Source organism: Acomys minous (genome assembly GCF_964271855.1).
Source record: "Acomys minous genome assembly, chromosome: 1".
NCBI lineage: Eukaryota > Metazoa > Chordata > Mammalia > Rodentia > Muridae > Acomys > Acomys minous.
Genome location: NC_140483.1, coordinates 176,718,817 through 176,742,270, shown reverse-complemented (window position 1 = coordinate 176,742,270; position 23,454 = coordinate 176,718,817). Strand labels below are relative to the sequence as shown.

General features: G+C 43.4%; 1 protein-coding gene across 3 annotated transcripts in view; it reads left to right on the top strand.

Moving 5' to 3' along the window:
• SLC24A2 (solute carrier family 24 member 2) overlaps positions 1-10,543 on the top strand; it is a 231,753-nt gene extending 221,210 nt beyond the window's left edge. For all 3 annotated transcript variants that reach the window (XM_084794702.1, XM_084794700.1, XM_084794701.1), the window contains 3 exons: positions 2,370-2,459; positions 5,077-5,243; positions 8,928-10,543. In XM_084794702.1, the coding sequence (XP_084650828.1) occupies positions 2,370-2,459; positions 5,077-5,243; positions 8,928-9,177 (507 nt within the window). In that variant the 3' untranslated portion in view covers positions 9,178-10,543. The remainder of the gene's footprint in view (positions 1-2,369; positions 2,460-5,076; positions 5,244-8,927) is intronic.
• Positions 10,544-23,454: the final 12,911 nt, after the last annotated feature.

The window sequence follows — 23,454 nt, the reverse complement described above, 5'->3', positions numbered from 1 at the left end:
AATAGCAAAAGCAAACACAGCAGCAGGGACCAACAACAGCAGGAGCAGCAGCAGGGGAGCAGCAGCCACCACAGGCCCTTTCAGGGCTACCCCATTCATACCCTCCCCAGAGTCCCCAGAATTAAATTATCTGCAGCTGGGAAAAAAAAACCACATCTCCTAGAGCACGAGACAATCTGGAGAAGCCCCCTCCCCCATCTCCCACACCTGGGATTAAAACAAAAACATACTCACATAGCTGTTTTTTTTTTTAAGAAGCCAAAATTCTCACTGCACATGATTGAATAGTTCTAATTTCAGAATAAATATTACTCCCACTTGTTTATATTCCCACATCATTTCTTTGCAAATTTTATGGCTCTGTTTATTGGATCACACATATTTTCAGCTGAGATATTAAATAAGAGCTTCACGCTTAGAGTTTTCTTAAATTAACAACTTTGTTTGAAAAGGGAAAAGTGTAATAAACCTTGATGGAAAACGTACCTTTGATGGAGATTGAAATTAATAAACAACGAAACACCCAACGTTATTTCCTCGTGCGGGCTGAGATGGAGGTCCATACAAAGGAGGAGCGGAGCTCTTGAGATTGGAGCTGGGAAGGATCCTGAACACCCAGCTAGAGCTTCGCAGTTTCTGTCATTTATTCATTCACCAAGTTTATATTGATTATCCAGCAGGAGTCAAATGTGATGCAGCAAGAAGGAAGTAATCAAGACCCAGGAAGGTTTAGTGGTTTGCTCAATCACACTTAGCTACTCAGAGAGCCAAGACTCCATCAGACCAGAGACATCCACAGTCACTTCAGCGGCCAACAAGAGAGCTGGGCAGGTGAAGGCAATTGCTACCAAGCCTTATTTATGGTCTCAATTTGGATGCCAGGACCAACATGGTAGAAAGAGCTAACAGACTCCTGCAAGTTGTTCTCAGACCTACACACACACACACACACACACACACACACACACACACACACACACACACCTAAATAAGTGAATGAATGAACAAATAAATAAATACATGAGTGTAAAAATGTATACTTCAATCCAGGTTTAATGGTAAATTCCTGTGACCACAGCTATTAGGAAGACTAAGGCAAGGCAATTAGAAATTTGAAACCATCCTGGGCTTCATAGCAAGAGTCCCATCCCTTCCACCCAGGGTTTATTCCTCAGAACATTGCACAAAGTAGATGTGCAGTGACTATTAAATTTAGAACAGCAAGGACATGGCCAGTTTGCTCAGCCAGCCATTGTCCGGTGGCTTTTTTTAAACCAGTATCACACTGCTCCCTACTAAAAGCTTCTAATGGGAACATTAGCCGTCAATTAGGTACCTAACCATAACATTGGAAAGAAATGGGCAGCACATGGACACAATTTGCTCATTTGCTAATTGGTATGAGGCTGATCCTAACAGATGTCAGAATGAGCCACCATTACCGGCCATAACCGAATGTGCTAAACCTCGGCTTCCAGGGCTGTTTTCTCTCTCCTGATGACACTGGCAACCTAATACCTGTACAGAGGCTCCGGGGCTGTGGTGGTCTGGAGTCCGAATGAGGAGCATGGCCCAGAACTGAATGAGAGAAGTAGTTTCCTGAGTTGTGAGACGGGGCATGGGAAGGCGGTATGACAGAGAAACAATTAGCCAAACTGCTGGTGCATGAAGGGTTGCAACCTCCGAAGCAAGAACAGTATGGGAGGCAGGGGAGGCAGATGGCCAAACAGCTGGAGCACTGGCCTCTGTTTCCTGGATGCTTTTTTTCTTCTTCTTCTTCTTCTGATGTTGGAAATAGAGGCTGGTGTGATGATGGTGATGATGATGATGATGATGATGATGTTTGCTCTGCTTGTGGTAGCTGGGTTTATTTTGAGCAGTTTTGGCCCTGTTTTCTTCAGGAAGTATTGGTAAAAAAAAAAAAAAAAAAAAAAGATACGTGTTAGGTGCACCAGCTGTGTAATCAGCTGACCGGAATTTCATCTCTAGTTGAAGATCTGGAAGCAGAGTAGGTACCCAGTCTTCACCTGTTCCCAGTTAGTGATGAGGACCCTGAAATACACTGAGAATATTTGCTTTCAGAGTTTTTTTTTTTTTGATAAGCCTGTAATTCAATATTTGGGACTTTCTGATACCTATTAATTACTACTGTTGAATTAAACAGGTTTCCACTAATGGACTGATTTGCATTTGGTTGCTTTTCACCCCTACTCTCACCCCTGACTTTGTCCCTTTGACAGATGACGTCTTTTGATTGCTAATCCAGCCAAGAAGTAGGAAATATGTGGGATTTATGGCAATGGCAAAGGTGGCTGTCCCTCCACCACAAAAGGAAGTACTGACACTCTTCCCCTCTGATTGTCTTGCAGGCTTCCAGAAAGTTCTTCCCGATCACATTCTTTGGCTCCATCACATGGATTGCAGTTTTCTCTTACCTGATGGTTTGGTGGGCACACCAGGTAAGACTACCAATGGCACCCGTCTGCCTTTATTTTTCTCTAGTCTTGGTTGTCAAGTGGTTAATCAATGTGTTCGCCTTTTGAAACTGTCACAATACTGAGCGTGGTGCCGACAGGTTATATTTCAGGAGGATTTTCCTATTCTCCTATGCACGCTTGCCTGCTTCTCGGAGGGATGTGCTTGTTTGTTGCTGCTAAAAGAATTAAATCATGGAAAAGCATGAGATGCCATAGAACAGAGAGTATAGACCTGTTCTCCAGGCCTATTTTTGTGGTCAGAAATCAAGTGAGCATAGCTGTTAGAAAGCTACGTGGAGGAAAACAAGCCCTGCTGCTTTTCAATGTCATCTGCAGCCTGGCCAACTAGGGATAGGAAGAAAGTCAAGGTCCTGCCTTCCTCAGTGTGTGTGTGTGTGTGTGTGTGTGTGTGTGTGTGTGTGTGTCCATTGCGAAGTCACAGGAAGTCTTCTGTGTTCTCCTTTATCGCTCACTACATTATACAACATGGACGCAGGGTCTTTCACTAAACCTATAGCTTGCTGTTTGTAGCTAGGCTGGCAAGCAACAAGACCCAGTATTCTTTCTGTCTCTGCCACAAACCCCCATGCTGGGGTCACAGGCCTTTTCATACGGATGCCTTGGATCTGAAGTCAGGTTCTCGTGTTTGTGCAATCATTGTCCTGGCCCTCCGAGCCACCTCCTCAAGCCTCACCAGCTGTTTAGCGGTGGTTACTAAGAGAGGTCCTGAGGACAAAGTGCCCTTTCTTGAACTTCAGTTTATAAATGTAATGATGTCATTTTTGTCACTTTTAACTCAGTAGCAGTCATAATGCTGATGCCAAGATACAATCTCAGTAATTACTGCCTAAAACTTAAATGAATGAGATTTGAGGCCTTCCATTCTCAAAGACGAGAGCAGGAACTGTTGTTTGTTGAGTATGTACTCCATGCTGGATAGTTGGTGTCCCTTTGTCTTTTTACTCTTGAGTTTCATCTTGAACATGGATTCAGATACTATGAGGGGAAACAATCATTATCTACAATCTGCAGATAAAGGAATTGAGTTTAAAACAGATGAGAAAAATACCCAATCAGCCAGGCATTGTGTCACATGTGTGGCATTCTAGCCCTTGGGAAGTAAAGGCAGGAGAATCAGGAAATTGAGGCTTCAAAGGCCACCTGGGCTGTAGGAGACGCACCGTGTTCTTGAACACACTGTCACGCTTTCCTTCTGTTCAGAGCGGCATTCAAACTCCAATGTAAATGGTGTATTTTCAAACGGTCACTGCAATAACATTCCCTCTAACAATTTAAATTATTAAGAATGTGTTAAATTCATGAACTCTGGTGCCCCATATTTGAACACATCCCCTGGATGGAGAGGCCTGGCGGCACTCAGAGGAAAGATAGCAGGCTACCAAGAAGAGACTTGATAACCTATGAGCATATACAGGGGGAGGAGGTCCCCCTCAGTCACAGTCATAGGGGAGGGGAGTAAGGGGAAAATGGGAGGGAGGGAGGAATGGGAGGATGCAAGGGATGGGATAACCATTGAGATGTAATATGAATAAATTAATAAAATATATTTTTTAAAGAATGTGTTAAATTACTTGCAACTTACTAGGGAGAAAATCACTTAGAGTGAAGGAGACCATTTTGTGCAAACTGGGCACGCCTGTTTCCCGGGGAAGTCCCTGGTGTGAGTGTATCAACTCGGTCATGCAGCAAGTGGGCACTCGGAGCCTACAGCAGACAGCTTCTTAACCTATTTGTTCTTATAACTCTTCTTGCCCAAGAAATTTTTTATACAACCCAAGAAATAATTGTCCTATAAAACAAATACACTGGTCAAACATTTGCTGGTAGTAAATCATAAGGAATTTTATTTTAAAACAGTTCTTTGGTGAATATATAATTTTATCATTTGCATACTTCTCAGAAGGGTGTTTGTTTGCTTGTTTGCTGCTGCGTGGAGAATTAAACCGTAGAAGAGCATGTGATGCAACAGGACAGAGAGAATGTTCAGTGGCTCCCAGGGTTGACCATCAATTGCCCAAAAGCACGGCATCACACAAATATGCAGTACCATATGGTACAAGGATGCTTAAGACTACTTCAGAAATGGTTATAAATTCTGCCCTGATCCCAAGCTAGTTAGTTATTATTAGTTTGTTTAATCTTTGTGCACCTATTGCTGGCTTCCTGAGTGTAGATGTTACAGCAACATAAACCCATTCCTTTATCTTTTATTGGGAGGGTGGGGGAGGTTTCTCTGTATAGCCTCGGCTGTTCTGGACTCACTTTATAGACCAGGCTGGCCTCAAACTCACAGAGATTCACCTGCCTCTGCCTCCCTGATGCTGGGATTACAGACGTGTGCACCCGGTACCCTTTCCTTTATTGGTGATTATGTCTTGTTCATTTTTATTATATCAGCACTTATCCCAAAACAGAGGAGGAACTCATTAAAAAGGGGTCACACAATGATGTGGGTTCTGTGACTTCCAGCCCTCACACTCGTCCCCACTGTGACATGCAAGTCAGAGAGACGATTGGCATTAGTGATGTGGGTTCTGTGACTTTCATCCCTCACACTTGTCCCCACTGTGACATGCAGGTTGGAGAGACTATTGGCATCAGTGAGGAGATCATGGGCCTGACCATCTTGGCTGCTGGGACCTCTATCCCTGACCTTATCACCAGTGTCATCGTGGCCCGGAAGGGCCTGGGGGACATGGCCGTGTCCAGCTCTGTTGGAAGCAACATCTTTGACATCACCGTGGGGTGAGTATGAGCATGCGCACCAGCTCCATCTCTGTCTTTGTCTTTCTAGAAGCCGTAGAAACATGAGCTGGCTCTCTAAACCCAAAACTCACCCAAGTGCCTGAAAGAGCCTTTCCATTTTACCAATCAGCTTTTATTTAAGGAACTTGATAAAAGCTAAACCATCCCTAGACCAACAGAAACACACGCTTACATACAGAATATTCTAGAGAATAAGAATCTCATTTACATAACTGCAACTCACAAGTTGTGAACTTGTACTGTCTGGATAGGACTGTGATGCTGTGGTAGTTGCATGGTTTGGGTTGTTTTTGTTTTTGTTTTTGTTTTTGTTTTTGTTTTTGTTTTTCACTCTCTAATTACTGTCCTGAACCTGTAAGATTGGATTCAAAGGCAGCTTGGGACACACCCAGGCCCAGTGTTGACATCCTGTCTCCTTACTTGGAAACTAGTGACAACCTAGGTTTTGTGAAAGGCAGAAGATGAGATCTTTTCTCCTGGCCGAACAAAATGGCGTTCTCAGTAGGAATAATCTGTAACAAGCCAGATTGGCAGGGACTCAGTTATCTCTCCCATTGGTGTAACTTGTCAAAAGTAGTTGACAAATGACCCTGGTTGTCAGCTCCTGAGAAACTTAAGTTCCTGAGTCACAGAGTCTCTATGTTCCCAGGATAATAATAGGGCTCTTGACCCTGGAATTTGGAAATTCACTAAAGTGCATCCACTTTCTCACTGAGCGTCTTGAATGTTATTCTTTTTCCTTTTCATTAAGCCATTATACACATATGTATCATTGATCATACAGCGCTTACAGTTAACAACTTAAAACACACTAATACGCTATATGCTATCAACCTTATTTCTGAATATAGAAACGGGAGGGCACAGCTGGTAAATGAGAAAGCTGAGCTTAAAATAGGCTTTCTGAGGACAAGTGCTCTATCTCAGAGTAAAACCTGACTGTGAGTTTCCAGCATCTGAATCGGCTGTTAGTCACCAAGGTACCCTCTCCTGGGGCCTTGCGCCTTTGTTGGCCATCCACTAAAGAGCCTCCTCATCGATCTACAGGGAACCCTTGACTTGTCTTTCCGTGTCTGTTCAAATCCCCGGGCTCCTGCTCTTACGGACTCTGCATATGATGCTCTCAGTATGATTATTTCTTCTCTGCTAGCCTGTGAGCCCTTCAAGCATTCCTCCTCACGAACTCCCCGAAGCCTGGCCCCTCCCCTGGCTCATGGTAGTGGCTCACAAATGCCTGTGGAATGAGCAGAAGTTGTTCAGAGATCAACTGTATCTGTCAACAATGCTGCTTGCAAATTTGCATTCTCCTGAGTGGGTCCAATGATGGGGGAGGAGGGAAAATGGTCCATAGTGTAAAAAAAAGAAAAAAATCTTCTACAATCTAAGAATCATAAGTATTCAGATAGACACATTCGTCGTGTTTTCCAAAGGTGCATACTCTAATAAATTGCAGCATGCCCTTTATTCAATGTTACTAAACTATTTATAAGTAGTAAGTGACAAGGGAAAGTTTCTCAAACTCTTCCTTAGTGCCGCTATCAAAAGCCCTCTGTGTTTTATCTTTTTCTACAACTATTTAATAATTTTTATTAGAGGATATTCAATTTTGTTCTTTTGGAGGGTGCTTATCTTTCTTAACTTAAAGCCACGTGGGCCTGGCTTCTCCTCCTAGCCTGGCAGGCCACATGCACCCTTCTGCTCAGTGTTTCATCATTGACAATAGAGTTGACCAATCAAGAGGTGTGAAAAATGTCACTCCCCAAAGACTGCCTGAATGGCCACCAGTTTCAATTTACCAAAATCAGTTGTGTATGTGTGTGGGGGCGGGGGCAGACACACACTATGAGCTGTTCAGCTTTCTGCCCAAGTGACAAATAGCTAAGCTCTATCACCTTAAAGAAGAAATTTCATTGCTTCAGAGGTGTCAATCTGTGACTTCTTGTCTCTGTCACTCTGGGCTTTGGGCACCCAGTGCGTCACGATGGCAGTGAGGCCTGTGCACCTCATTGTGGCCAGGTAGGTCCCAAAATCCCATTCAAGGTCATGACCCCAGTGTCCTAGCTTCCTTCCACGGTACCTCGGAAAGGTTCCATCACCTCCCCAGAGCCTCAGGCTGGAGACCAAACCTTTAGCAGATGGCCTTTAGGGCATGTTCAAGATCTAGCTGTAGGTTCAAGTTTAGTGGAAGAAGAGTGTTTTGGTTTCCCCTGGCCCAGCAAGATCTACTGAAGTAAGCTTCTCCCTCCCAGGCTCAAGTAATCAAAGATCTGTTTTGACATCAAAGGCCATGGTGACAATCACATGAGCTTTGCCCAAGTCAGCATAGCACCCTTGGGTGTCTGCCTATGCTAAGCCTGTAATTCAAAATATATGATAATCTAGAATTTAATTTCTTTTGCCTTTCTTTTTTTTTATTTTCTTCTCTTTTTTAATTTTCTTTTTTCTTCTGGAGGGAGTGTGGTTTTTTCTAGATAGGGTTTCTCTGGCTGGTAACAGATCCCTGGCTGTCCTGGACTCCCTTTGTAAATCAGACTGGCCTTAAACTCACTCCATCTGTTGTCTTTTTTTTTATGCTTATGTCCTATTTACTTTTTCCATTAGAAAACTTGGTGATTCAAAAGATTACTTCCTCCCCCCACGACATCCCAAAAACCAGGCATCTAAACCTTCCTCCCATGCTCAGCTGGTTACTGGCTGCATGCCTCAGAGCTGCCTCCAGATGGCGCCACACCACTGGACCCAGATATTTTCAGCCCTGTTACTTTCCCTAACAAGGCCCAGTCCACCAACTACTGGGTGTTCCCAGAAATTGCTCTTCCTCATGTATGTCAGAGTCAGAACTCTGATTAGGAAGCAATGGATATTGGAAGCAATAGGTATTGTCAGATTTCAAAAGTCAGATCAAAGCAAGAAACATGGCAGAAAATATTATAATAAAGGTTTAAAAGTCATTATAAATGTAACACCCATTGTTTGGTTGGGTAGATGGGTGGGTGGTTTTTGTTTGTTTTGTTTTGTTTTTTGTTTGTTTGTTTTCATTTTGGTTTTGGTAGACCAGGCTGGCCTTAAAACTTACAGAGATAGGCCTGCCTCTGCCTCCTGAGTGCTGGGATTAAAGGCATATGACACCATGCCCAGCCCAAGACCCTTTTAAGTAAGTGATTGTCACCATCTTTCCCAGAAGAAACTTCAGACCGCCACAATGTGCCTTGGTCCCCAGCACCATTGCGCAGCCTCACTGCATTTTAGGTTCTGAGAGAAGTCCTTGCTACTTGGTGTCCACTCTGAAAAGTAGAGTATCTTTTCTCCGTTTTCACCGTTCATTCCTGAACCCTTTTTCTCCTGTCCTCTCCTCCTTTCACCCCATGCAAATCTTGGCTCCCCCTGTTAGGACTGGGAGCACATGGTAATCTCCCCTAGGAAAAAAAAAACAAAAATGAATTTGGACCAAATTCAGAGGTCGCCAATAATAGTCAAAGCTTTGACGGTGTCCGCTAGAGAGCAGATGAGTCAGGAAGATGGCCAAGGTCCCCTGACTTCTTTACACAGCTTCCTGGGCCTGTGTAATTTGTCCTGGTGACCCTAAAGTGTCATCTTCTTCAAGCCATAGACAGTCACCTTCTAGTGATCCCTGTCCAACCTCTCCTGCCTGCTTCTCCCCAGGCTTCCTCTGCCGTGGCTGCTGTACACCATCATCCACAGGTTCAAGCCCGTGACTGTCAGCAGCAATGGCCTCTTCTGTGCCATCGTCCTCCTCTTCATCATGTTGCTTTTCGTCATCCTCTCCATCGCCCTCTGCAAATGGCGGATGAACAAGATACTGGGCTTCATCATGTTTGGCCTCTACTTCGTGTTCCTGGTGGTCAGCGTCCTCCTGGAAGACAGAGTCCTGGAGTGCCCTGTCTCCATCTGATGGAAAAGCCATATATCTTAAACCAACAGCATGGATGGTCACTCCCGGCTCTGGGCTCCAGGCTCCTCGCAGTCTTGAGAAGAGACAGCTTGTGCACAGCCCTGGGAGGCAAGTGTCCCTCCTTGGAGGGTTGGAGGGAGGATGGATTCACGTGGGGCCATTCACTTCACAGGCACGTCACCCTTGCCTGCTAAAATGACTCCATGTAAGAGACAAAGAAAACCGTCTCTCCATCGCCACTGACAGGTACTCCTCGCTGGTCGGAGGTACGTTCATTGTGATGATGCAAAAGAGGACAGAGGCTATACGTACATATAAATATTATAAATATATACACTTGAGCATACAAATCCTGCCTGTTTCTGTACTATACCTCTCCTCCAATACTTATAGATTAATACATAACTGTACACAAAGAAAAATTATATATAAAAACATATATATTTAAGTGCAAATGCATCTTTTCAGGGATAGCTATAGCATATTTATAGTACCTATTTCAAGAGGGGCATCAACCTTCAACCTTCGACCTTCAGTTTGTGCTTTGCCCCTCAAATGCAAAAGGTGATTTAACAGAATCAGTAGGCAAAGCGTTCTTGGCTGTCATCTCTAGACTGCTTTGGATGTACGAAGTTCAGTGAGATGGTTTGCAGAGAATATGGCTTAGTAGAAGGAGTCTGTAGGACCCCCAGTTGGAACCTCTAAAATACTCTCACAAGCCAAAAAGGAGCCCATCTGCTCATCCCCCTGGGGTGCTCTGTGACTCATGGGATTCTGCAAGACAGAGGTAAAACTCAGACTGGGTGGCAACCATGGGGGAGCTGATGAGGGTTAGGCTGTTTTGTTTTGTTTTGTTTCTTGTAATGCCCTAGCATGCAAGTAGATGATATGAATGAAAAACCAAATTAGTGCTTTTCTAGGACAGCAAAATTATATAAACTGAGCCTCTCATGTTCCAATGCATGGCCCATTATCATCAGGAGAACAAGGGCAACCTCAGCCATGATTGTCATTTGACATGCTTTAATCCCAAGGGCTCGCCCTCAGTTGGGAAGCCCTGCCAAGAGAGCTGAGCTGTGTGCTAGGAAACACCATCCAGCAGAGGTGCTCGGTGGGGTTGCCACCTGGTGGGAACACAGAGACAGAGCTCCTTAGAGCGTTTCTCTTCTCAGTGTGGTCACAAAGGGCTGCAGTGTCTAAGAATCATTCCCAGTAGATTAGGACTAACAGCTGACAGTGCTTGGTTGAGGCAATTCAAGGGTTTGGTTTGGTTTGGTTTTTTCAGAGGCATTTACCCATTTGGTACCCAACCCCCTCCTGCACCTCAAACAGTTTCCAAGTCCTGTGTCATGGATTTGGTGTAGATCCATGCAACATCTTTGTTCTTCCTCCCACCATAACCCCATCTGGAACTCTGGTGTTCAGAGCTCAGCAGAGACTCTGCTCCATAGTTTCTTTACACTACTTTGAAGCAGTCACTTGGGTTTACTGATTTTTGCTCGGCTTCACATGAGCCAAGTTCCCCTCCAAGCTCTGTCTGACATCTTGTATGGCTTCTCCGGTTTATTTCAGTAGAAAATGAGACTGGTTGTCAGCAGCAGCAAGACAAATTAAATTGGAAAAAAGTATTCAGAGGTTTTCATTTCCCTAAACCATGCTTTCTCCTTAAAATCAGTTGAAAAAGTAGAGGGTGGCCACCTGCATGGAAAGCGGCCTCACATCATACATGAAGAATGCCACACACATCCTGGTCCTGATCTGTCACTGTGCCTTTTCTGACTGTGATGGGGAGGCAGGAGGCAGGACTCAGCACTGATTTAAAAGGTCAGGTGACCCCATACCCAGGTCAAGGTCACACATTTCCATCCACACACTCCATTCATTGACAGAGCACAGCCACAGCAGGCGGAGCCAAACCTGTCACCTCTCTTCACTCATAAGCTAAAGGCATTTCAAAGTCAAGGCCCCCTGAGGACACAAGAAATCAAAAGGTCTGCTACCTAAGAAACTGGCTTTCAAGTCTCTCCAGCAATGCAAAGTTGAGGTTTCAATGCTGAAAGAGAGACCCACATCCCATCCGTGTAGGGCTGGGCTTTGTAGAAGGCAAGCACTGATGCTGCTTCCTTAGAGAGAAAGACAACAGAAAAGTTGAGCTTTCCATTTTAAAATCTCAGATTCTTGTCCCAGCTGCTTGGATGACAGCATAATGATTGTTGGTTAAATTCTGACTTCCAGTTGGTTTATTGCTTTAAAAGGATAGGTTTGTTTTGTTTCGTTTTGTTTTGTTTTGTTTTGTTTAACCAACTACAAATAGACTGTAAAATAAGAAAGGTCACAGGATGTCTGGTCCCACCATTACTCCTCCATGCTCCTCTTACCTCCTCACCCAGAAGCCAAGAAGCACTCCAGGAGCCTAAGAGCTGTTTTATAGGGAGTGCTGTGGCCTTTGATGCAAAGTAGCTTTGAGAAGAAAACATTCCCAAAGCCTATCCCCACCTCCATGGTGTTCGCCATTGCAGGATCCACCCACTGCTGGCTCTTGCTGCCTTCATTGAGGAGTGTGTGGTATTTGGCCAAATGTTGTCTTGGAATCATTCACATCATTGTAAGCCTGATGCCTACATGGTAGTTTCAGATCATCTCTAATTTCTTTTTTGCATGCCGGTGTGGGCAACTGTAGCAGATCTGATAATATACAGTGTCAGTCACATCATCACCCTTTTGGCCCAATCACCTTTGGAATTCCAAAGCAAAGGGCATCAAATTTGACAGTCAAAGAAAAGGAAAGTCATGCACACTATGCTAAGTGAACATTTATGAGCAAAAGGGTTTTTTTTTTAATTCTCTGGACATATACACACAAACACTCACATACCACTCCAATATCCCAACCAGCAGAATATAGGAAATGGTCAGCTATATTCCCTAATGCTTACAGAGAGGCAAAAATAGTCAACAAGATGCATGGGAGAAAAATGTTAGACTGCTGTCTTTTTGTTTCTCTGGAGTGGGGTGTAAAATAATATGAGAAGTTCAGACCAAAATTTTACCACTCATCCTAAAATGAGGGAATTATACCCTAATGGGTCCGTTTGCTCACAGAAAACCAAGGGAGTCTTGCTTGCTGTCACCTTTCCTATAGCCCTAGGCAACCCTGGAGCAGGAGGGAAACTTGGTTTGAGAATGCCCGTGACACACCCACCTGCTCGCTGGACCCAACCAGTTCCCAATGGGATGAAGAACGAGATTCATGGTGTTCTTCAGCTTTCTAGGGAGAAGCTACACCTGCCGGGCAGAGTCAGTGGAGCAGAACACACTATGCATGCTGGGGGGGCGGCTATGGGGGGGTAGAGGGGGAGGGTTGATTATCAGCTCACCAGATGATGAAGAAGGTCTGAAACCTCCCTTTAGCGTTATGAAAAGAGGCAAGGACTGTTTCATACTCAAGGGAAATGCTTTGCAAGGCCTCTGACAGGTGTCACCTGACAGGGGCCATTAGAATTTATCTTACAGGGAAGACATGTGCCGGATGGTTTGGAGACCTTTCAGCAAAACCCAGCTGCCTGGATGGTTAGAGTTTGCTCCTGGCCAGAGTGAGTCGACTGACTCCCCAACCACCACCACTTCCCTCATCGTTTAAATGCCTCTGTGACTTTGATAGACAGGGCCTATCAAAGAAGGTTGTCCAGACCCAGACCACCTTAACAGAAAGTTGGTCACAGAAGAGACAACTGTTAGAGATGCTGGCGAAATGGAGAGGAAGGTGCACTGAAGTATTCGATAGGTTCTGATGCTTGTCTGAATGAAGCATTGCAGAGAATTTCAGTGGACTTTCATACACAAATGCACACACACACACACACACACACACACACACACACACACACACACGAATTCTATGCTTGCTTGAACCCAGAAAGATTGTATTGTGACTCCAACAATAACATGTTACAGACAGCAGGTCTATTCAGAAAACAAGTGTGCTGTAGAAGCCGGCACACACTCTTACATATTCACCTGGCCTAATAATTCTTAATGCTATTGTCCTCAGTTCCCATGATTCCCTCACAACATTTCCTTCAGTTAGCAGACAAGGTCTCCCCATTAAGTGAGAGTTAGTAGAAAAATAGAAAAAGTCAAAAGGATGGGGGAAAAAATCATTTGCTTGTAATGGGATTCCTAAGAAAACAACCTCAACATATCTTTGGTGTTTAAAGTGCTTACAAATAGCAGATATTTTTAAACAATTGCTAGCATCTATACATGTCCTATGTTCATTTGAAAATTATGTGCTAAGAAGGACTCAGGAAAGAAGGTCCTCGTGCCTTGCCCCAGTGTCTGTCTGAGTTTAGTTCACTGCCTCTGGATCTTTGTGATCCTTTTTAATCTTACAGTTCCATATTCCTTGAAATATATAGCTAACAAGAAAAGCAATAAAGGAAATACAGCCAGCTCAGATCCAATACATACTACTGCACCTTCCAAATATTTCTTTCATGGGACTGGGCACTTTGGGTCCACATAGGCTGTGGTGCCTCAGCAACAGGAGGACATGGGCTTCTGTGGCATCACAGATGTGCTCACCTTTGCTACATCTAGACATAGCTTGCTTTCCATGTAGACCTCCCAGACAGCATGCATCCACATGCCTTTCTCTTACATAGACAATCAACCTCGCTCCGAACTACCCAAAAGGCACCAAAGTCTTTCATCTTGCTCGTGGTCTTTTCTTAAAAGTGGGAGAGAGGGCCACACAAAGGACAGCATGCCTAGCCAGGATTTGAGAGGCCAGCCTAATCCTGAAAGTTTAGGCAGCTGGGCTCAAATAAGTGTCCAATGAGGGACTGAGTGGAGAAGTGTGTTGGCCAAGCCTAAAAGACTGCTGGGCTGGACTGGAAAAGTAATAAATACCAAAAGATGAAAGCACACAGGCTAGTAGGGGAATCTGTCTGCTGGTCACTAAAGTACAAAGCACCACCAATTAGTAAATCATCACAGAATATCAACAAAGAGTTCCAGGGTGACCAAGGTCAGTGTTTAACAGGAAAGTCCCCATCTGGCTTAACCCTAAGTCCTCCAGCTGATGTCTTCACCTGTTTTTGTTTGTTTGTTTGTTTATTTGTTTGTGTCCTCCTCCTACCTTATGGCAGAAGAAAACTGCTTCTGAACACTTTTTGGTCTTTATCCATGGCATGGTTGAAAGCTGCCACTGTGGGACCCTCTACCTATTTTCAACAGAAGGGTCCTTGAATAATTTTTGTTGTTTATGTTTCTTCTTCTCCTCCTCTTCCTCCTCCTCCTCCTTCTTCCTTCTTCCTCCTTCTTCCTCCTCCTCTTCCTTCTCTCCTCTTCCTCCTCCTTCTTCCTTCTTCCTCCTTCCTCCTCTTTCTCCTCCTTTTCTCCTCCTCCTCCTTCTGCTTCCTCTTCTTCCTTTCCTTCCCGCTGCTGTCACCGTTCCCCCAACAACACTCTTCTGTGCATGACTACTCCATTCTAATTGGTGTTGAGTGGCAGGCAGAACCCGTAACCACACAGAAGCACAATGCAAGTGCCTTCCAGTGACCAGCAGACTTAAGCGAGGTACTAATGAAGTTGGGTGCCTGGTGTCAAGATGAGCATTGGGCACGGCATTATCATAGAGTGCAGGGGAGGTCAAGGTCACAGCTTTTTGCATCTTGCATCTTCATTGCATAGTCACAAAGGAGACAGGAAAGGCGCCAGTTACATCACTGCCAGGCTCTGGGTGTGTGCTTGCCTGCATTGGTTACTGGGAGGATGTTAACATTTTCACTTCAAATGGGAAGTCAGAGAAAGGGTTGGAGCTCCTCTTGTCATCAGTCCCACAGTGAGTTTATTTCCTCATGCTGTAGGTTGATTGAGACAGGAAGGTCACTTTCCGGCCTAGGAAACTGGTCACCCAAAAGTGACAAGTCTCTCTTTGGTTGCAATTTCTTCATTATGGGCATAGAAGTAACGAAGGCCTTGGACACTGGCGGGTCTCTAAAACACTCAGCTACCCAAAAGATTTAATTTTCTTAAATCATGTTACATACACACAAACAAGAGAAAAGTCATGTAAGTCTGCATCCCAGAATGAAATCATTTCCAGAGTGAAACTGCATGCATGAATTAAGGGCAGAGAATTCCTACCAGTTAATTCAGTGAGTCTCCAATTCCTATCATCAGGATAAAACTGAAGGACGATGGATGCCTTTTGGGTTTTTTTAATTTTTTTAATATTGCACTTTATAGTATTTCATAAGACGATTGTCTTAATTAAAGCCATAAAAATACCAATAATGCATATATTCAGGGCTTCTGAATATAGTCAATAAACAGTCCATGAGTCATTCTGTGTATTGTTCATTGTAAAATGAAGTTTATCTGTTCTGTTTTTTTTATTACTTACAACTACTGTTCTACGCAATCCTAATCTACTAATAAATTTTAGGTGTATATTTTAATCAAACTTTGAAAATCAAAGAAATTATTTGTTTCATAGAAGCATTCTTCATTTTCAAAGTAGCTTGCTGCATGGTTTCTTTAAATTAGCAAGTTCCACTACTACACTGAAAATATTTTCTTTTTTAAAAATTCTAGGTTATTTTTCAGGAATCCATTTGCTATGTTAAGCTAGATTCACCCACGTGGAGATTAAAGTGGTTAGCAAACATGCCTGGAAAAATTAGGATGTGTTTGTGTTTTTATATAAATACATGATGGGTCTAAGAAGTTCCCTTATAAAAATGGCAAACAGATGCACAACCTGTTGATAACAGGTTAGACCTAATTTTGTATGTGTCCCTGGGAAGACAAAGGAAAACAACAGACTTTATAGTGCAGTGGGCAGTTTATTTCCTCTTCTGTTAAAATACAGCTTCTGGCTAGGGTTGGTGAGTTGTTCACATACATGTATACACAGATGTTATCAAGGCTAAAACCTTTGATGTTTCGCTTTGTAATACAATTGAAGTGAAAGCTAAGATAATGACTAAAAGGCCCGTAGCAGCCTAAAACAATCCACCACAATAGGGTACCTAATTAATCTACATAAGCCCTAGTATTAAATTAAACAGCCTCATCAACCTTAGCCTTAAACATACAAGTTGCCTGAAAGAAAAATATCCGAATGCAGAGTCGGTGATGTTCCTCTGTCACAGGCTGTGTGGAAACCCAAGGTTCTCAGAGGCAGACCGTCCATCAGGGATAGAGAAGAGCTTCTGTTGAACTCTGCACAGAATCCACCATGGTCTCTGCACCTAACCTTGTTTTTGCAAGTTTCCACAAGCAACAGCTTCTGTCTTCACAATGCAGACACAGAGAGGTACATAAAAAAAAAAATACGACTTGCAAACCAGATGTGACGGCACACCTGCAATCCCAGAAATAAGGAGGTAGAGGCAGGAGGATTGGAAGTACCTGGCCAGCTTTAGCTACATGAGATCCTGCCTCAAAAACAACTAAAAAAGTAAGAGTAACAAATACTATCCTCCTGGTTTGATGATGATACTGCTAGCACAGGGGGGAAAAGTTATATATTTATTATTTGCATATTTTTAAAACATAAAATAACATTTTATTTATCTAAAATAGCATAGATATGTGCCCTACAAGGTATAACCTGTCTTTTAAATTGGTTATGTTTAAAATATCAAAACGGACTCAAGATCTTCTGTTTTAGATGCATAATGAGTTACTGCCAACCACAGCTTTTCCATGCATTACAGCAGAGCCTGCAACCCAGATTGCACCCCCTAGATATACACAATAACTATGCCAATCAAAAGAATAAAACAATTTTTAGAAATTTTAATGAACATGTTTCAGAAGGATCAAAACATACCGGAATGCCATTTTTGTGAAGGGTCTTTTTAGGGGAGGGCAAGGTCTCGCACCGCCTTTGTTTGCCTGTATTCTAAAGAAGCATCTTAGCCCAGCCTCACCCCTCAAGACTCCCGTGGATGCACTTTAAAGTCATTCTTGTCATTGTGTGTGTGTGTTGTGAGCAGTCCTCACTGGCTGGCTAGATGTACAGCGGCCCTGTGTCATTTACTCTGTGTCTGCACACAACTGGAATTCGGGTTGCACCTGTACATAAGGCTGTTTGGAGCGGCGTGCTTCGGTCCCATGGCCTCACTCTGATAAAGGGCATTGCTCCATGTTCAACTGTCTGCATCCCTGTGCTTGTACTGCTGATAACCAACTTACTGAATACACTTTATGTAACTAAGTCTCCTCAGTGTAAAGATAATAATAATAAAACAATTGACTCCAAAAAGAGTGTGGGGTCTTTTTTGGGGGGAAGGAGAGTGAGCCTTGCCTGCATCGAGTCTCAACACTCAGAATCTCATTAAGTAAATACTTGGTAGTGGGAGTTTCATTGTAGGGACTCAAAGCCACCATGGGGGCATGCAGTTACTGATGGTTGTATCTTTCACTTGAATGTTTGCTGGTCTCACTGAGCTTTTATGTGTCAGAGGTCATTTGTTCACTAAGAAATCTACTCCTGGAAATTAGGTTTCAATTAAATATACTGGAAGGGTAGATTCTAAAAATCACCATTACCTGTCTCTGAGGTCAAAACAGAAAAAATGGTGCTTTAAGTCAGGGCGTGGTGGCATTCACCTGTGATCCCAGCACTTGGAAAGTGGAGGCAGGAGGATCAGGACTTCAAGGTCATCCTTAGCTACATAATAATCTCGAAGCACTTCAGCTACATGAGACTGAAAAAAAAAATCTCATTATAAGTCTAATGTCTTTATATAAATATATGTGATCACCTTTTTATTTGAATATGACTAATTGACTTAGAAATTTAAATGATTAATTTATGCATTGAGATATTAAACTCCCTTCAGCATTTGATATACACACCTGTTTCTCTCAGATGCCTCAAAAACCTGATAGATCTACAAACCAAAACAGCAAGATCTTCCTATTTCATAAGCAATTCTTACAGCAAATCAAACTTAAAGTTATACTACACCGTGTTGGCATAAGCATTTTAGTTCTGCTGGTGGTATAAACCAACTCTACCTTTAAAAGTCATGAGGCTACACCTAATTACACACTTGTAATCGAACTGTCCAGTGAATCAAATTTCTTTCAAACACTTTGAAATAAAAATATACATAAAATTCTATTCCAATGATTGTAAAACCAATTCCTAAGCCGCACCAGTATGGATTTTATGAATTTGGTTTGCTTTGTCACCTCTGCATTTTTATAGCATCTTCCCAGGTTTTCAAAAGTCACATAGCCAATAAGCAAATGTGCCATCTTGGAGCAGGTAAGATAACTGAGTCACATCCCTCACTTATCACTTAGAGATTCAACTTCCTGACATAACACGAAGGTCCCGGGACCCCAGATGCTACCAAGATGGGTCTACCAGAACCGCAGCTGCTGGCACTGCACTCGTGACTCTGAGCCCAGACCCATCACATTGCCCCTGGTGCCCACTCCTTACCTGCCCCATGCTTTTCAGCATCCGCTTAGTTTGGTAGTCTAGTGGGCAGTGTTCCTGTCAACATTACTGAGTTCTTTATCAAAATCCCTTGTCCCCTCATTTGGGTCCCTGAATTCAGCCGTTCCTACCTGAGTCTATAGCAGATGATAGATAGATAGATAGATAGATAGATGATAAATAGATAGGTGTGATTATTCCTAAGCCACAATGTGATGCACATATGTGTGTATGTATGAATATCACATAGGATTATATTGCTTTATTGCATTCTTTATTCTTTTCCTACCTTTTTATCCTGACCACAGTTCCAAGCTTGCTGCTAACAACTCTGTTGCTTTACTGTACTACAGGCTTACAGGCAGGTGTACATAAACAGGCTGGCAGAGGCATAGGCAAAGGGATCAGAGACCTGACATCAAACCCATATTTATACAGAATCATACAAAAGTGGTACTCTGCCAAAAATAGTTATATAACAGATTAAATCACTGTGTACTTGGGATTGCTTGGACATCCAGTGTCAGCCATGTTGTATGACTCATAGCCCTTTTGCCCCATGTCCAAAGCCAGCCATGTCTTATCTGACTTATACCACATATCCGTGTCAATGCCATGTTGTCTAAACATAAACTGAGTCTTACAACCTTCTGTTTGCAACACCTCCATCACATAAGTTTCAGCATTGGCACTAATAACATTTGAGACTGGAAAACGACTTGCTTGATAAGTGTTGTCTTGTGCAAATTGGAATTTAAACATGCTTTATTCGTAAAACTGATTCCAAAGTCAGTTCCTCAAGATTTTCATGACTTCTGTTAGGCCCATGAAGGAATCAAAAGATAGTAAACAAACACCTACCATCTTTTCCAATCTCCAGAATTCATTCTCAATAGACCTAAATCACAATTTCAATAAATAATCTATATGCTTTCTCCTCCTCCTCCTCCTCCTCCTCCTCCTCCTCCTCCTCCTCCTTCCTTCTTCTTCTTCTGTTTTTCAAGACATGGTCTCTCTGTAGCCTTGGCTGTCCTGCACTCACTCTGTAAACCGGGCTGGCCTCGAACTCACAGCGAACAGCGGTTAAAGGCATGTGCCACCACGCCCTGCTTACATGCTTCTTTTTAATCCCTGAATATTTCCTAATCCCCCTGGAGTCAGCCTCTGGGGCTAGGAAAGTACTTTGAGAAAAAGATTTATCCTGTTCTAAAAGAGAAGAATTTGCCAAATGTAATTATAGATACCTTGTTATGGTTTGTGTGTAAAAATGTCCCTGTGAAGTTCTTGTGTTTAAACATGTAGCCTTCTGTAGGTGATGCTTTGAGAGGAGGCTGTGGAACCTAACGTACTAGAAGTAGGTCATCAGGGGCTGGGTCTTAAGGGTTTTAGTCTGGCCCTACTTCTAGACCCAACTCTATCATCTGTCCATCTATCTGTGCATCTATTTGTCTACTGTCTCCTTCCTGGTTCACCAAGATCAGGCAGCCTCATCACACTCCCACCGCAGTCAGGAGTGTTCCTGCTGTCCTGCTTTCTCTACTATGATGGACTTCATTAAAGTTCAAACCCAGAACAAACATATTTAACATACAGAGCAGACCTGACCGCCAGGCTCTCCCGGCACTCGTTAGTCCCTACCTGTTACAAGGAGATACAGCTGGCACACCCTGCCCCTGTTCCTAAGGGTAGGCTGCTCTTTCCCCCACCCCCAGGCTCTTCCCTATATAACCCAGACATTTTGGTTACCAGTCCTTTTTGAACCTTTGGCCCCCTGGCTGCCACATCTGGGTCCCTTCTCTGCTCTCCCTTCCCCTCCTATCTCCATATGTGGCCCAGCTCAGTATGGTCATGTCCATTCTGGACTCTCCCTGATGCCCCTGCCTCTGCCTCTGCTCCCCCTTTTATCTACAATAAGCTTTCTCCTTCACCTGTACTTAGGAGTAGTCATGTCCTTTCCTTTCTTTTTTTTTTTTTTTTTTTTTTTTTTTTTTTTTTTTTGCTTCAGTATTTATCCTCAAGCCCTTTCCCCCTTAAGCTGCTTTTTTGTCAAGGGTTTGGTCACAGCAACAAGAAAAGTACCTACTGCAGTTCATAATAAGGGAGTGATGCCAACTGAGAGACCTAGAAAGCAGTTTCCTGGCATTTCTAACTTCGAGGCTCAAGGTGGCTCTTCAGAGTTATTGGTATTCGAATAAAATGCCATTCTCGTTTATATTGATTCATTTGGAGAGGACGTAAAATATCATCACAATTCTGCCCTTCGATCATGCGAAGGCCTGTTGCTGGCAGCCAGGCTATTTCAACGCTTTCTCAAGACACCTTGATGAAAGGACAAAGGGAACACTGGTTTTGTGCCTTACCCCAGGGGCAGACTTAGAAAGGTCCCATCTGGGGCCGGAGCCAGAGTGTCAAAGGAGTTAAGGTTTTGTTTCCCCCCATGAAGAGACTGGAGTTACCAGTCCCAAGGCCACTGAGATATTCTGTATTCCCTTTGTACAACATTGCCTGCTTAGCTGCCTGAGTACTTGGTTCCATTGCATAATAGCTTTCTGCTGACTTTCTCATTTTTTTTTTTTTTACTGTGCAAACTCTATATAAGTTGCTCTACTTCCTAATACACTTGCTTGGCAAGACCTCCTGACGCTAAATATCATTTTAGTGCTCACACTCCCTGACAGATGTGATTAATTTTTACATTTCTGTTGCAACAATCATTAGTTCTTTGAGAGTTTCATGTAACCATATTTTGATCCCCCACCTCTTCCCTTATGCAGCCCCTTTCAATTTCCACTCAGCTTCGTGTGCTTTTTTTTTTAATCCTGGAAGACATTATTTGTCCTGCCCCAATATTCATGCATGTGTGGCCTTCCACTGAGCATGGTCTACTACTGACCCTCCCTCTCCAAGCATCTGACAACTGCCAATAGAATCATAGCTGCCGAGTGGTGGTGTGTGCCACCTCCCTTTTGGTCCGGTGTGGGCCTGCTCAGGTTTTGCACGTGTTATTCAGCTGCCCTGTTATGTTCATAGGATAATGTTTCTGCCACCTCTGCCTCTCACCCTCTTTTCTGCTCCCTCGTCCAACATGACCCCTGAGCCTCGGGACAACTGATTTTTCATCAGCTACGTTATGACATGCAAGACAGGTAGAGGAGAAGAAGGTAGCTACCTGGGCATTCCGCCCTTCGCCACTACATTCAGAGTGACACATCACAAAGAGAAATGAATGTAGTCCGTGATATACAGAAAGAAAACTCTGAATCCTGAAGTTTCTGGCTTATAAAATATTGTCCCAGAGCTTCAGAATTAGGAAAGACTCTACAAGTTTAATGTCTACCAGATGCTTCGCAAGTATTTCTGGCCATTGCTGGCCACGCCCTCATCATCTCCTGTGGAAGATTCTGGATAGCTCTGGCTAATAGAAAGTCTTTCATAGGGGAAGCCAAAAATCTGTCTTCCTGGAGTGTTTGTTCCTGGAGATTAGCTTTAAAATGTAGTTCTGTGCTGCAGGTAAGAGCACAAGCTTTCCAGTTAGGCTGCCTGCGCTCACCGCTTTCTCTTATAGTCCGGGGACACAGATTCCTACCACCTGCCTTCCAGGATGGTTGGATGATGCCTGTGCTGAGCACAGAATAAATGGTTTGATGATGATGATGATGATGATGATGATGGTGATGATGATGATGATGGTCATCATTATTACTCTGTTCTTGAGACTATGCAACTTTCCCAGTTCCAGATACTGTCACTTCTGACTGCCTCTGGTACAGCACGTCTTCAGAAGCCCACGGAGCTCTAAGTCATAAAATTCTCTCCAGGGCTTTAGTTGGAAAGGGCCCTGAGAGATTTCTTAGCTATTCTTCCCTGCATGTCTTCCCTGTATATATTCTGTCTCCCCTTACAAATGGAGTCCAAGCCTTTGAAGACATTGAGATAGGAACATCAGCTCCTTCTGTTTGAGATTGTATGTGATTTCACTACAAATAAAACTGCCTTTAAATTTAAAAATTACATCCTCTTATATATTTTCTAACTTTATATATCTTAATCATATTTTCTACCTCCTCCCAACTTTTCCCAGGTCCTTCGAAGACCCTAACCACCCAAATTCATGTTTTCCTCTCTCTCCTCCTCAAATGAAAAGTAATAATCAGATCCAAACAAACAGAAAACAAGACAAAGATACCAAAACAAAAGCGCATGCACATGAGCTCACACACACACACACACACACACACACACACACACACACACACACACATCCATTTTGTGTTAACCAACTCTGCCTGGGCATGGGCATGAGGTGTGGTTGATATACCCAGGGGACTCCACTGTAGAAAACTTAGGTTCCTTGGCCAGCAATCAGTTGCAAATAGCTTCTTGGTAGGGGTGGGGTCCCGTTTCCACTTCCCACTCTCAGTGCTGGGACCCAGTCTGTATTAAACCTGTGCAGGTCTTGTACATGTTGCCATAGTCTCTGTGAGTTCATACGTACACCAGTCCTCTTGGGTTTGGCAAATGCTCTTTCCTTATTCACCACACCCTCTAGGTCTAATACTCTCTCCACCCCCTCTTCTGCATAGATCCCTGAGCCTTGAGAGGAGGAGTTTGAGAAAGACATACCTTTAGGGATGAGTGCTGCAAAGTATCTCACTCTGCACATTGTCCAGTTATGGATCTCTTTGTTGATCACCATCTACTGTAAGGAGGAGTTTCTCTGATGAGGGTTGAGCAATGCTCTTTCTCTATGGGTATAGCAACATATCATTAAGTCTTTTGGTAGCTATGTTCCACCAGCGGAATAGTAGCAG